The sequence below is a fragment of the Primulina huaijiensis genome, chromosome 10, assembly GCF_012295235.1.
Source record: "Primulina huaijiensis isolate GDHJ02 chromosome 10, ASM1229523v2, whole genome shotgun sequence".
NCBI lineage: Eukaryota > Viridiplantae > Streptophyta > Magnoliopsida > Lamiales > Gesneriaceae > Primulina > Primulina huaijiensis.
In genome coordinates, this window is record NC_133315.1 from 5,780,029 (window position 1) to 5,795,740 (window position 15,712).

Sequence of the window (15,712 nt, forward strand, 5' to 3'; positions counted from 1 at the left end):
TTCGATATCCACATTCCTCCTCCGACTCAAAAACAAAATATATATAGTGCGACAGACAGCGGTTAAAGTAAAAAATGTAATGACAAAAACGTGTATAAACTGAGGAGTAGGTCTCTTGTGAGACGGTCTCACAAATCTTTATCTGTGAGACCGGTCAACCCTTCCGATATTCACAATAAAAAGTAATACTCTTAACATAAAAAGTAATATTTTTTCATGAATGATCTATCTCACAAAATACGACCCGTGAGACCGTCTCACACGAATTTTTACCTAAACTGAGTACTCATACGCAGCCACGACTTTTTATTGGGCGTAACATTACCTAACGGGACACAGTATATATATATAATTATAGTTCACAGAGATTGTTCGGCCGCGGACAAGTTACTCAAAATCTCGGCCTTCACATCCTCCGGAAGCGGCGCAGAGGGCCCAGCCTTTGAGTAGAAGTTGGCCAGAGATCTTATGGCTTTCTCGATCATCACATACGATTCCTGCAACGGCGATCAACACCACATCAACACACATGCACATTTAGACAATGATTAAACATGCATGTATCCAATCCAAATACCTCACTGGATACTATGTTTTGCCCCCTCCAGCCACTCAAATATCCTCGGATCGATTCCTTGGCCGCGTCGGCCGTTCGTCTGAACTTAGCCATGTCCCTCGTGTCCTCCTGAATCGACTCACGCAGCGTTTTCACCACCTCCCGCACGGATTTCAGGTAAGCCTTGGGCAACACCTTCCCGGACTGTGTTTTCTCATTAGGATCAAACAACGACTTTAAGGCCCCCGACAGACCACCCTCTTCTGATCTAGCGCGAGCCCGTAACGGCATTACCTCGGAGCTCAAACTCAGCAATGCAAATACAACGAGCTGGCGACGAGGGGATGCCAGCATGTGGCGACATCTGCATTGCATTCTATTTGCCGAGTTGCGAGGAGTCCTTTCGATTCTACGCCGCAAGGTGATCCACACTACAATGGTTGCATTCTCAAATTCAAAACCAAATATCTATCAGTAATTGGAAACATAATTTGTGCATAACTCACTGGAATCCGATGTAACAGCAGAAAGGGGGCTCGTAATTGCTGCCATATCAAGGCATGAAAATCCAACCACTGCCTTGTTCTCCGCCTCCTGCAGCAATCATATAGTAGAGAATCTCAAGAACAAATCCCAACAACAAACATCAGTTCAAGCGCGCTGTTCGCTCAAACTCGATTCACCCCAAATCAATTCTCGACAAAATTTAGCCACTCAAATTCATAAATTCAACAACAGCCAATGGGTCCAAATCAATCACTTGGAAAAGGTAAGGATTACATACCCACCAAAACAGGGGAACACGCACTTTTAATCTTCTTCTTTCCTATAATGTAATGCTCAAATTCTTGAAACACCGTCTGGCCACGTCTTCTCTTACTTTTTATCCAACATTTTATTTATTTTGATTTTATTTGAATGTAAATACGGGCCGCCTATGGGCTTACTTCCCTCTATTCAGGCCTGGGCTACGTCCTCCTCTGTAATTTTTAATTTAATAAAAGTATTAATTGTAGTGCCAAAAAATTAATATACGTAAATATCATGAATGATTGAAATAATTTAAAATTTTAATTAATAATAGAGGTGATACATGTCATGTGTTAAATTATTTTAAATATATATATATATTTATTTTATTATGCAATTTTATTATATTTAAGTTGTTTTCATTAGTTTTAGTTTTCATAATCGTGCTCGATACAGAACATGGAAAGGAGATCGTAGACGATTAAGGTATTAAAATTTAAATTTAAATTTTATTTTAAGTCAATAATTTAAGTGTTTTAAAAGATTTAAGAATTTTAGCATTTTTAGGGCTAAATTTAATTTATCGAATGAAATAGAAATGTTAAGCATTTTAATTAGCAAAATTCGAAAATAGGGATTTAAATATGTCTACTTGAAATAAAATATTTAATTATTATTTTTATGACTTAATTAATTAAACTAATTAGTATTTAATTATGAGTAGAATTTAAAATTTGTGTGACCCTTAATTTCAAAAGTTGGAAGGCTTAATTAGTAATTTAAATTGTTATAGCTTAAGTAGTAATTTTAAATGATGTTTTAATTAAACTAAACACCTAATAAATATCCTAAGCAATATATAAAAGAGTCGTAGCCACACAACTCACGAGCACACACAACTCACAAAAAAAACACACACTAAACTCACACACAACTCTCGGCCAACTTTTCAAGGTAAGGTCTAGTCTTGTTTTTTTATTTTATTTCATCAGCAAGCTTAAGGTGTTTATTACACAACATTCCTCCGTAAATTTAGTCACTTTTCGAGTCATTAAATGTAGCAATACTTCTCCGTTCGTCCTCCTTTTCCCACGTGTTAGTTTGTCGATATTTCATGCGTTTTAACGCAAAGACATGTCTAAGAATTTCTTTTATGCATCGATCATGTTATATACTATATTTTGATATAAAATATGCATGAAAATATATTGGTTTGATTATATGTATGCTAGAACGTTAAAACTCGTTTCAATACGAAATACGCATGAACTTCTTCGTTTTCTTCGAGTTTTGATCGTCGGCTTTGTTCGGCAGTACCTACGGTTTGCTGCTACGTATGTGGATGTTTTTGGGTGTGTTTAGATGTAATTAAGTGGTTCATGACAGAGCAAAGGGCTGTTGTACAGTAGGAAACTAAAACAAGAGCATGGCCGCACCAAAGGGGTCGTGCACGGGTTTCATGTCGGGTTTGGTTGATGGCTGGAGCTGGGTGCATGGCTATGGTCTAGATGGGGTCTTAGGGTCCATAAATAAGCCTGGTGTGGGATGGTTAGGGTCTGTTTGGGCAACATGAGTTGGAGTCGTGAGTTACAAGTGTGCGCGCGTGAGTGTTTGCGAGTTAGGGTGCACGGTTTTGGGTTGTTTGAGGGGCTGTGCCTGTGTATGGGCTGGAACAGGCTGGACCAGGGTCGTAACTTATGTCTAAAGGTCGAGTCTAGGGCTTGGTTCGGGTTTGTTTCGAATAAGAATCGATAGGAAGTCATACGGAACTCCTGGGTGCCATAGCGTCACTTTTGGGACAGCTTGTGTCTATATGGTTTATTGTGCATGGTACGGGCAGTAAGCCCGAGGACGATCTAACGAAAATCACGATGTTTGTAAGTATGTATGACGTGCAAAATAATTATTTTTGAGATATGCGATTTTTCTTGTGGCCAAATAATGGTACGGGTTTTGAAGCCGGTGAACATGTCCGGGGACCTCTCCAACCTCTTCGGAGGAATTATGTTATGTTAGAGAGCGAACATCTAGTCCAAGGGCTGTGGTGATCCCTGCCGGCCTAGTACTGTGGTTTATTTTGATCAAATGATTTATGTTATGGGCCACTTGTGTTGAACAAAACTCTACGCAAAATGATTTACGATGATGTATTTGAGGAGGCTGGAGGTGGTGACCAGTGAGCAGGTTCGGGCCAGTGGCAATTCAAACCCGATGACCTTGTAGTTCATAAGAATTTTAATTATGCACGTTTAAAACTATTTTCCCTAATTTTATGCCTTAGTATTGGTGACTAGTAAGTTGAGACTTTTTATAGTATGTTGGATTTTTCAAATTATGATGGATGTTGTAACTTGAGATTTTGATGGTGGTGGCATTTCAAATGATGGAGTATAATATTAAATTTTATTTTAGTATGAGTGGTGACCGTTATTTTATTTTACGAGTTTTACTTATAATAAATTATTTAATAAGAAAATTTCAATTTTTTTTTGCAAATATTAAAGTATTAATATTTTAAGATATGGTTCGTTACAGTTGGTATCAGAGCATAAGGTTTCCTCATATAGGGTTGTGCCTACTGCTAGTTGATAGAATATTAGAAGTCATGCCAAAAGTCTATAAATTTTTACGGTTTTAAATGCATTAAGTTATAAGTACGATTTATTTTAACTGCATGTTTAAGTTTGAACCGTTTTAGCATGTTATATGAATAGTTCGGTTATGCATGTTTGTTACGTGTTGGGTTAAATTGTGGAACAGTATGCCTCCTAGACATATGATTGACCGTGAGGGCGTGAGGCTTGTGATGAGCAAAGAGCTTCCCCTCCACGTACACCACCAGACCTTTAGGCTCAGATGCTTGAGAGCATGACTCAGTTCTTTGAACAGTTTGCGAGGAACAATGCTGACGTTGATAGGAGGACGAGGCCTGAGACATTGTATGAGCGATTCTGTAAGATGGAACCTAAAGATTTTGGGGGTACGAATGATCCGATGGTGGCCGAGGTATGAATTAAGTCCATAGAGGTGATCTTTACCTTTATGGAGCTGCAAGATGCTGATAGGGCTAGGTGTGCCACTTATTTGCTAAAGGAAGATGCTCGGTTATGGTGGGAAGGAGCATCAGTGTTGGTGAGTCAGCAGACCCTGACTTGAGAAGGCTTTAAGGATGTATTTTACTCCAAGTACTTCACTGATGAGGTACGATCCCGACTGACAAGGAAGTTTATGACGTTGAGGTAGGGAGACCGCACTGTGGTGGAGTTCGTGAGGAAGTTCTAGCAGGGATGTTACTTCATGCTCCTGATAACTAATGATCCCAGAGAGATACTGAGGCACTTCATGGATGGATTACGGTCGATCTTGTGCAGATGTTCGTATAGTTGGTGCTTCTACTTATGCCATTGCAGTGACCAGGGCATTGGCGGCCGAACAATATCAGAAGGACATTGAGCTCCTAATGGACAATTTCAATAGCCAGCTAAGAGGTCGTTTCAAATGCCTAACAAGGTCAAAAGACAACCACCACCACAAAAGAAAGTTGCTCAGAAGCCTGCTGAATATCCGGTGTGCCCAAAGTGCAGTCGCGAGAATGAGGGAGAGTGCTTATGGGGTCCAGGCAAGTGCTTCAAGTGTGGATCCGCTGACCACATGCTTAAGAACTGTCCACAGTGGAAACAGCTGAGTCGTTGTGAAGCATGCTGAGGAGGCAGACCTAGACACTATACTTTTGACATGTAATATAATTTAATTGATACCGTATTATTTGTTGGAATTTAATATGCATGGTTTGAATTTTTGGGTATATTAGTAGGCTATTTTCAAAATTATCATGAGAACTTTAGGATAGTGGATTCAGCCTTTACATGAGATTAAGTTTAGTCCTTGTTAAAAATTGTTGGGTTGAGTGTATGTTAATATTATCTCAAGAAAGATCTATATAGCGGGAGTACCAACGAATGCTCTATTAGATTCCGAGCTACTCATTCTTTTATATCAGATAGCTTTGTGAATTATTTGGGCTTCAAGCCCACTAGGCTGGATGAAAGTTATTCTCTGACCGTTCCATCTGGAGAGTATTGTCTACTTCTATTGTGGCAAGAGACTTGAGTCTCGAGCTACAAAGCCACACAGTCTACACTGACCTCATAGTATTGCCGATTCACGAGTTTGAAATCATTCTAGGAATGGATTGGTTGTCAAAGAATGGAGTGACGATCGACTTCCAACAAAAGTCAGTGAGAGTCAGACCACTAGGTGAGGAGGAGTTTGTATTAGAACCAAGTGGACGCTACGACATGCCGTGGATGATATCATGTATTCAGATGAGGAAACTTATGCTTAAGGGGTGCCAAACATTCTTAGCAAGCATTATTTCAACCCCTGATGTTACCAGTTAGATAGTAGAAGACGTCCCAGTTGTCAAAGACTTTCTGGACGTGTTCACTGATGACATTGCGAGTATTCCATCTGAGCGTGAGGTGGAGTTCTCTATTGATTTTTATGTCAGGTACCGTGCCAATCTCCAAGGCAATGTATTAATTAGCGCCCGTAGAGATGAAGGAGCTCAAACAGCAAATACAGAGACAACTGGATAAAGGATTCATAAGCCCTAGTAGTTCACCTTGGGGCGCCCCAGTACTCTTTGTGAAGAATAAGGACGGAAGCATGAGGCTTTGCATTGACTACCTGGAGCTGAATAGAGTAACAGTGAAGAATAAGTACATATTGCCATGGATATAGGACTTATTCGATCAATTGCAAGGAGCTTCTGTGTTTTACAAGATAGATCTTTGCTCCGAGTATCATCAGCTAAGGGTGAAAGACGCAGATGTGCACAAGACAGCCTTCATAATTCGCTATGGACATTATGAGTTCTTAGTGATGTTGTTTGGATTGACGAATGCTCTAGCAATCTTCATGGATCTCATGAATCGTGTATTTCAGCCTTACTTGGACCAGTTTGTGTTCGTATTCATAGATTACATCCTCATTATTCGAAGAACCTGGAGGATTATAGATAGCATCTATGTATGGCATTGTAAGTATTACAGAATCGTAAGCTGATTGCAAAACTGAATTTTTCTGCACAAGAACCCTAGCCCTAATTGGTTTGATTCCTAGCTTGCCTCGACTCCAGCCCCTTAACCACCATGTCCAGACCTTATTTGACCCTCCTAAGACCTAGACCGAACCCATAACATGCTGCAGGATATGACCTAACAACCCTAGGAACCGCAGCCACTCAACCCATCACCTTCATGCCATAAACAACCATGCCCTTTCGTCCATCCCCTTTCTCTTTGAACTAGACCTCGTGCAAACTGTTTAGGACCATGGCTCAGCCCTCTTAAGACCCTTGGATGTGACCTAACAGTAGCAAGCACCCGCGTGCACCTATGAAGTAAAACATCAAACTCTAGCCATAGAAACCCCTAACACCAATCGACCCTCTCCTAGCTTGCTTCCAGCCTTTGCACAGCCACCCTAGGACCCTTATCCCCTTAGATCTCTTGGACGTGACCCTACAGTAGCTAGAAGCCTCAGCCCTCTAGAAAACTCTAGCCGAAACCCTAGTCCTCAAAACATCAAATTTTCGCTCAACCTAGTTTCTTCCCTTGTCCAGCCTTCAAGCATTCTCCTAAGGGTCCTTAAACATGTGTAAAAACCTCACTTAAAGGTCCTTTACCATGGCAGCCTCTTTATGCATCATTAGGAAGAGTTTTGGGTTTCAAAAACACATGTTCCGAGCATAGGTTGTCATAAAAACGAAAATAAATACAAATCCCACATGCTTTTCATGAAACATAATTCAAATATGTAATATGGTGTGAAAGATGAGAAAAAGAGATTAAGGCGTGCCTTTGCATATATTACGCACGAAAAACGGCTTGCGATGCGAGGACTTCAACATGGAGGAGACCCTATGCTGAATTTCCTTCAAAACCGTGGCTTTCTTCTCGACTTTCACGTGTGGTGTGTGTGCCTTGGCTGCTAGGAGAGTTCTAGTGAAATTTAGGGTGAGGGGTGTGCGTCTGGTAGGGTTTTGGGGAGGGTTCCTTGGGTTTTATTTTAATTAAAACACATGATGCAAGCTTAGGGTCATTAACATTGTATAATAGACCCATTAAGCCCAATAGTTGATATTTAAAATATTTTGTTTAGAAAAGTTTGTGAAAATATTAGTCGAGTTCTCAAAAAGTCCATATTTTGATCGAAAATAGAATACCGATTTAAAATATGATTCGCCATGTAAAAACACCCCAAAAGTTGCCATTTTCGAAAATATCATTTAAAATATACCATATATTAAATAATTTAAAATAATTATTTAATAAAAATATTTTTCCCTCATATGGTCCTCGGTCTCAGTTTCTCGATCGCATCTCGAATAACCCTAAAAACACAATTTTATGCATTCTAGTTGAAACTCATATTTTAAACATGTAAACATGCCTACCATATTTACTAGATGCAATTAAAACAATTTAATTAAAATACAAAAGAAATTTTCGGGACGTTACAATATTAAAGTGCTTTTATATGGACATGGCACACCCATTAGCATCACCAATGTTTGTTCGATCACTTGATGCTAACAAAGATCCTTTTCGACCACTTGAAAATGGAGAAAAAATTGTTGGTTCAGAAGTACCATATCTAAGTGTGATTGGTTCATTGTCATATCTCGCAAATTGTACTCGTCCAGATATATCATTTTCTGTTAATCTTTTAGCGAGATATAACTCATGTCCAACCCGAAGACATTGGAATGGTGTAAAAAAAATATTTCATTACCTTCATGGTACAACCGATATGAGATTATTTTATTCGACAAAATCAAAGTCATCTTTAGTTGGATATGCAGATGCATGATATCTTTCTGATCCACATAAAGCTAAATCCCAGACAGGTGTTTACATGAGGAGACACTGCTATAAAATGGAACTCTATGAAGCAATCCTTAACATCAACGTCTTCAAATCACTCTGAGATCATTGCAATACATGAAGCTAGTCGGAAGTGTGTGTGGTTGAGATCCATGGCACAACATATTCAAGAATCATGTGGGATGCCAACAGCCAAAGATAGTCTAACAGTAATATTCGAAGATAATGCTGCTTTCATTGCGCAGTTAAAAGAATGCTATATCAAAGGTCCATCAAATTCGCTCAAGTGATAATGTAGCTGACTTATTTACAAAGACATTGCCAACTTCAACATTCAAGAAATTGGTGCACAAGACAGGGATGAATAAGTTGAAGGATCTTAAATAACTGAGATCAGGAGGAGTATCTATTGTTGTACTCTTTCCTCCGTTCAGGTTTTTCCCATTGGGTTTTACTGACATGGTTTTAATGAGGCAACAATTAATATTATGGTTGTATCTCTTAGAAATAATTTGTTGAGTCGATAATTATCTAAGGGGGAGTGTTATAGATAAGATATTGTAGATGATTATTTAGATAAGATTTGTATTTTATCATGTTATTAACTATTCAAACTCTGTAAATCTGCTCTATAAATAGAGGTCTCGAATGATGAATAAAGTATTTCAAATCATTATCTCTTCTCTATATCTCTACTATTCACAACAATTAATATTATTTTTACCCAATTGAGATTTTTTTACAAATATCCAACAATATCGAATATTAAAATTAATAAATGATATCTTATAAACCCATAAAAATATATGTCATGGGTCTTATATATAATAATATATTACTACAAAATGGAAAAATTCATTGGGCTATCATATTTTATTTATAAAATTTTTTGTTGCTATCTAACTTTCATTTGAATAATAAAATCATTACATAAAATGGGTATGTTAGGATTTGATTTATGTTTAGTAGTTTATAGGTAAATTTATCTTGATCTTTTAGTAGTTGAATTGAGAAGAATTCTATTTATTTTAAAGTGATTGCATGAGAATGAACGATTAAGAAGAAATTTTCTTTATAGCCTAGTGCTAAAAGATTGTGAAGTTCTCTTTAATGAGCCTCAAATTATCTACAAGATCGTGAGGTTCTCTCTCAAAACGAGCTTTAATTTTCATAAAAAAATCCATCGACCCCCCTAACGTGATCCATAACTCGGGGTCATAACATTATGCGACCCATTAAACAAACCTTTTGGGATGATACTCCTATTGGGTTTATAACCTAACGTTATTGCGCGCTCTTATTGAGAGTTGACGTAACGAAAATAATGACCTAGAAAAGGACTACCGTCGGATCGATACCGATAATAAAAATCATATGCTGGATTAAGGTGCATGAATGCATGCATTGGATACTGAAAGGTGAGTAAAAGTCGTCTAAAGTGAACCGTCGCGGACGTCAACTTTTCAAAAGATCGACAATGTTACAAATATATCATATATCATTATTAGAGCAAGATCTTTTGAAATGATACTGTCAGACTTATAAACCAACAGATTTGCATGTAGAGAATTTAGATTAGATGTGTCACATTCACTTTTTGCAAGTGGTGTTGGTCCATGCACAACATAACATTCATTATTATTTGGAATTGTTCCACAACACACAGCAGAACCCCATCTCTCTGTCAAAGTGTGGTTACTTTAGTGGCCTGTTGATTGTTTCAAGATGAAACATCAATGTTGCCCCCTCTTTTCTTCAAACTTGTTATTATTTTTTATTTAATTTTAAAATAATAATTTATATTTAATATCATTAATTTCTTTGAATCGTGATATCATTTTTTTATAACTTAATATCATTAATTTCTTTGACTCGTGATATCATTTTTTATAAAAAAAAATTGATGAAATATAAATTATATTACTGCCGTTATGTATACGTGCTTGTATAGTCGAAATTTTGTTGTAAGATTTAGTCAATTTTGTTATAAAGCGATGAAAAATTACATTTTAATATTTGTGCTTATTTTGTAATACTTTGAAATAATTGTTTGGATAGTGTCTGATCTATTTTTTGAAAGAAAGCACACTCAAACTATTATATAAAATTCTTCATGTATGTATTTTCTACTTTTGAAAATACCATGCATAATTAAATTGTTATCAACTTGTGTGTGTATGTTTTAAATGAAATAAAATTTATTTAATTACTCAATTAATTAATTTATTTATTTTATACCTCTCTAGAATGCCTCATTATAATTTTGCACTTAATAGTCACAATTACTAATATTATTTTTAATTAATATATTCTAATTTTATTAAATAAATAATTGTGAACTCATTATAACCTCGATCGACGACCAAATAGAGCCGATGTGTTGATGGTACAAATTTCGTTCATATAAGGAAAATTGAAAATTAAGAAGGACAATTTTCCACTGATCCATTCATCTGTAAGTTTTGTAAACTCGTTCGCTAAAACCGAAAGTTCTATTCTTCTCACTTAATTAGCTATTAAGCCAACTTCCACATCTTTTATTAAATAAATAAACTTATAAACTCCTTGATAAGCATAATGTATGATCATCATCAAACTATAGTTGACAAATTCAACTCTTTGAACTTGACTATCTCAACGAGAACACAAAATTCAATACATGTGTGACCCTCAATAGTTTAAGGATACAGTTAATCGTGGGTTCACAAATTCATGTGATTCAGAACAACATTTGTTCCTATTCGAGTTTACCCTAATTAGCCTCGTTCTTTTCATCAATCTCTATGATAGCACCAATAGGATAATGGTAAAAGCATCTAATAGCATCGTCCCATGATCCCCTCGGTGTCACTGATAGTGTATACAATAACCTTAAATTATTGTTAGCATGCAGTACGGTCCATTCAACTTATATATCTAGATCGATTTCGCAACCAATGATATATTGAGAGTTGCAAATGTATTCGATAACGATGTGATATATCTTTGAGTAATAATAGTGACGTCACATGTGCAACTAGGAAAACACATTTCCCTAAAGCACATTTCTTGCTCTAGACAGATACTCTTTGCACTATTAACTCATCAGATCACATATGATATCTTCACCCATTAGCGAGCGGTGAATCCTCGACTACAATTCATTGGATCCTACGTATTTCGAAACTACACCCAACCTCGCCACCTGATTATCCTCAATGTAGTCGGTAAACGGATCAAATCGCATGCTAGTGCGTAGAGCCTCTACGTTGTCCCGGGTCAAAGAACTAATGGTGTACAACCATAACTGCAGACTATTCAACTCAATAAGTGATAACCACTTAGAAAGTCCGATAAATGATTATTCGGTGTATCATCAAATGATCACACATATGTATGAATGGACATTTTCATGTCCTTACCAATTAAACATGACGTTTACATCACAGTTAGCCTCAAGCTCAAGCGACCTTTATCCTTATATTATACGCCTGAATTTACTAGGAACCTGTTAAGAATATAATGTACACTTCCTATTGAGTTTCATGTTCTTATATTGCGAGGTATACCTCATGGTACTTATTGTATATTTATAGACTTTATCTATGCAGTATGCATTATTATACAGATAAAATAAATGTCACAATTATACAAAATCGTAAAATATAATTAAAATAAAGATTTTTTTACATTAGTCAATAAATCTCAAACAAATTTGTTCGCTGGACACCTACTCTAACAAGAACGACATCCACGAAGTTTGGTGCATCATCCCATAAACAAGGATTATCACATTAAAATTCATTCTTGGCTAGAATATGAACAACTTCATTCACTTTCTGTTGCACAAACTGCACCAAGATCTCAGGATTTGCCACCATGAGCAGCTTACATCGAGCAATAATATAAGCAAATTCACGCAGGTCTTTTTCTGTATGTCCAAATGCGTCAACCATGATTTTTTAGTCTGATTCAGACACCACCCTTCTGATAACCCATATTGCGCACCCAACTAATATCTTCCAATAAGCACAAAGCCTCCCCTTCATCTACAGGCAGTCTCCCATAATAAACAAATGACCGAAACCTGATAAAACCACCAGAATCATCCCGTGATATCATAACCAAATTGTAACTTCTGCCCCCATTTGGAAAAGCCGCATCTATATTGAACTTGACAAATGATTCCATGGGTGGATGCCACAACACACAGTCTGCGCTACTATGGGGGTGTACTTAATCAACTACCACGTGAGACTTCACAGCTATCGACTCATATAATTAATTCATGGTTGTATACACTGTATCTAGGTCAGAAAGTTGCATGAATTCCATAGTTGATTGTTCCTTTGCTTCCAAATGGCCATGAACCATAGCAAACTTAGCAACGCTTGGTTCTTGTAGCGTCTCCAATATTTTTTTAATGAAAATAAATTTCTATTAAGGGGTAAAAAAAATTCGGTACAAATACACGGAGATAACCTAGGAGAAAGCATATAGTTTACCCTCTAAATCTATCAAATAGCTACAGTACTTACAAAGTATATTTCAAGTACTCGGGACATACCTCATATCAACATTTATAACTACTCGGGGCATACCCTGGGTTACCAACATAATATCAAATGATTTGTATCTCAATCATCAAAATGACAAGCACATACTCAAATGACCGAGATAACATGTGCACAACCATAAAGCTCGCATCGTGGTGTGTAGAGGCAACCGACACCACACATACTATACTGCTATTTGTCCATCTGATATAAGATACGTCACGCCTTGAGATCGAGACGTCAGTGACATCAGGCATTGTTTAGGAATTTTATTAAAAACAATAAGTCTCGTAGCAAATAGCAAAAACCAGTCTAATTCATAAAAGAACATTGTCTTTACATATATAAAATATGAATATTGCGGAAGCTGTTCTTACAAAGAAAAGTGCGGAATATGGAAGCGAATAAACTATAACCATGAAATCAGGGACTTGGTCTTTATAACTCTGGATTTCTTTACAAGCTCCAAAATTGATCTTGTTCCGTCTCTTCCACCTGTTCTTCTTTATTATCGGGGGAGGGATGTAAGAAGGTGAGCATTTTGGGAAAAACTCAGCAAGTGGAGGCCGATCGAATATCGGAATAATGAGTTATACATGTACATATTTTTAAAGTGATCATTTTTCAAAGCAGAAGATAAAAACGGAACAGACAGAAATCAGGACTTATATCAGATGATCATATCATATCAAATAGAACATAATCGTAATAGAATAAAATCTTATTAAATCACAATCAAATACTGAACACAGATCTTGTAATAATGACCATGGTCTATCCTAGATATTGGGTTCTCTCTGGGGCTTTTTCCTGTAAATGAGCTCTTTCTAGGGCCTTTTCCCGCATCTGAGGATCTCTCTGGGGCCTTTTCCCATAGACAGACTCTATCTGAGATTTTTTTCCTCACATTCATTCTTGATGCACCATCATTCGAATAATATCAAACAAACTTATCCCATTGAGATGAAACAGACGGATCAAACGCATCAAATGAAACGGACGGAACAAATTGGATCGGAACAAAAATTAGAAAAGATGCAAATGCGAAGCAAACAATTCAAATAAAATATACAATCGAATTTTAACACATATATAATCTTTTAAAACATATAAAATCCCACTTACCGTAAATCAAAGATGTGGTTCGAAACTTGCTTGATTCTTGAATGAAGACTTGGTAGATTTCGGACAACAATTGGGCATGAATTTGGTACCGTCTCGAGTAGGTTTTGGATAAAATTCTCGATCAGAACAATGCCTTGGGTATCCCTTAGTTGCTTCTTGAAACGGACTAGCACAACAGCTCCTTCCTTGCTTCAGAGTAAGCGAAATTTGGAGGATTTTGTGGGAGTTTTTGGTGTGTCAATTCGATGGGATATTTACAGGTGAAAAAAATGGTAGGTCCCCTGCACCCCACATTCAGCCGTATTTGGCTTTCAAAATGCCCAAGGATGATGGTCCAAATAGCCTCCAAGTGGTCAAAGTTTATCTATAACCAAAGGTCACATTGGTGCACTCAATGGTCACTTCTTGCATCATTATTATGTGCAATCCTTTAGCTCATCCCTTGGCTGTATTTTTGGTTTATTTAGGACTTGAAAAGGGAGCTTCCTTAAGCTAAATTTTCGAGTTCACGAGCTAGGGTTTTTCTTATCCGATTGGCAACATTTCGGTCCTTTTGGTTTTGTGACGCCTTGAGTTCCATTATGTCATATTTTGCACATCTTGAGCTGAAATTTCAAGTCTAATTGTTGAGCTCTGAGTATGACAAGCTTGAGCTAAAATTCTTGAGGTTTATTATTCGTGTGATTTGCTTCAAAAATCCAAGTCCTCACACGATACATGCGATTGGCACCAAGTGTGGGTGTCACATCCTCAAATGTGCAGAAACCATTGCCAACAGTTGGCTAAATATTGCTGCTCGATGTACCACTCTGCCATCAAAACCTTAAAATAATAGAGTCAACATCATTGCAAACCAATATCTACAAAAGATGATATACAAATACACGGGGTATTCTCCAGAGAAAAAAAAAACTAAATGCCAAATACATAACCCCTTTTTCACATTCTTCTTCGGAAATACCGTACAATGCCATTTCTCGTGCTTATCCAATATTTTACAAAGCCATTTATCCCACTAAATTAGAACTAGAAGAAGTAGAATATATCACGCATGTAAACCAACTTTGTGCCAGTAGTTCTCAGGAAAAGGGCAGTTCACTATAGAGTCCTGGTATTTTCTATTCCCAATCCACAGAGTACGCAGTTATAATAGATGAGGACACCCAACCCGTTCTACCAAGGTCATATCTTGTAGGCAAGCAATCACGCCCCACTCTCCATAAAAAAAACTCATGACTTTCGAAGGCACCCAAAGTCTCCATATCCATTTCCAGTTTCCCTTTAAAGGGAAGTTAATACCAACTTTACTATCCATCGCCACGCGGTATCCAGATTTAACCAAATAAATTAGTTAAGTGTCAAATACAAAAATCAGGTCCATATATTTCTATTTAACGGTATATTTGTTGTGGCAGAAGCACCCTGCTCACTAAAAGTGGTACTCCCAGTACAAATCATATAAAGAACTGTGACATGTGGTTTGGTAACCACTGTGGTGTTGTTCGAAGAGTCCAATCACTAATTGCAGTCTTATGCAACACGAAATAAAATGAAGTCATGTTTGCTGCACACAACCTTTTGGGGTGATATAAGAAAATGTTGATTAATTCGCTAGTGAGAATAATAGCAATGACATTGAAATCAGGTGTAGCTTCCTCGTCTTCTTCTCCAGCAGGGGTATTGTAGAAATCATTTATCACCTCGGGATTAAAGCTGAAAATCCTGTCAAAGACAAATACCTTGCCAAACTTCACAGATCTTTTATCCCCAACACTAGATATGATATTGCAGTAAAATAACATAACATGTCTTCTGGTGTATGGAGTCGCAGTGCCCACAGTGGCAAACATTCCTCG

General features: G+C 37.1%; 1 protein-coding gene across 2 annotated transcripts; it reads right to left on the reverse strand.

The window, feature by feature from the left end:
- Positions 1-291: 291 nt before the first annotated feature.
- On the reverse strand, positions 292-1,434 carry LOC140986543 (photosystem II D1 precursor processing protein PSB27-H2, chloroplastic). Of its 2 annotated transcripts, XM_073454832.1 has the most exons (4): positions 1,341-1,434; positions 1,063-1,150; positions 578-987; positions 292-497 (listed from the first exon to the last, which is right to left on the reverse strand). In XM_073454832.1, exons 2-4 carry the CDS (start codon positions 1,106-1,108, stop codon positions 360-362), a joined length of 594 nt encoding a protein of 197 aa, XP_073310933.1. In that variant the 5' UTR covers positions 1,109-1,150; positions 1,341-1,434; the 3' UTR covers positions 292-359. The 2 variants fall into 2 exon arrangements, with proteins under 2 accessions (XP_073310933.1, XP_073310934.1); XM_073454833.1 differs by lacking the exon at positions 1,341-1,434 and having other exon boundaries at positions 1,063-1,325.
- Positions 1,435-15,712: the final 14,278 nt, after the last annotated feature.

What these genes read in the sequence shown, in the direction of transcription:
- LOC140986543 (XM_073454832.1), bottom strand. Translation starts at nt 1,108, where the DNA reads ATGGCAGCAATTACGAGCCCCCTTTCTGCTGTTACATCGGATTCCA. An exon ending in TGCTGTTACATCGGATTCCA is followed by an intron (nt 988 to 1,062) that starts GTGAGTTATGCA and finishes CAACCATTGTAG; the next exon opens with TGTGGATCACCTTGCGGCGT. An exon ending in AAAACATAGTATCCAGTGAG is followed by an intron (nt 498 to 577) that starts GTATTTGGATTG and finishes TCGCCGTTGCAG; the next exon opens with GAATCGTATGTGATGATCGA.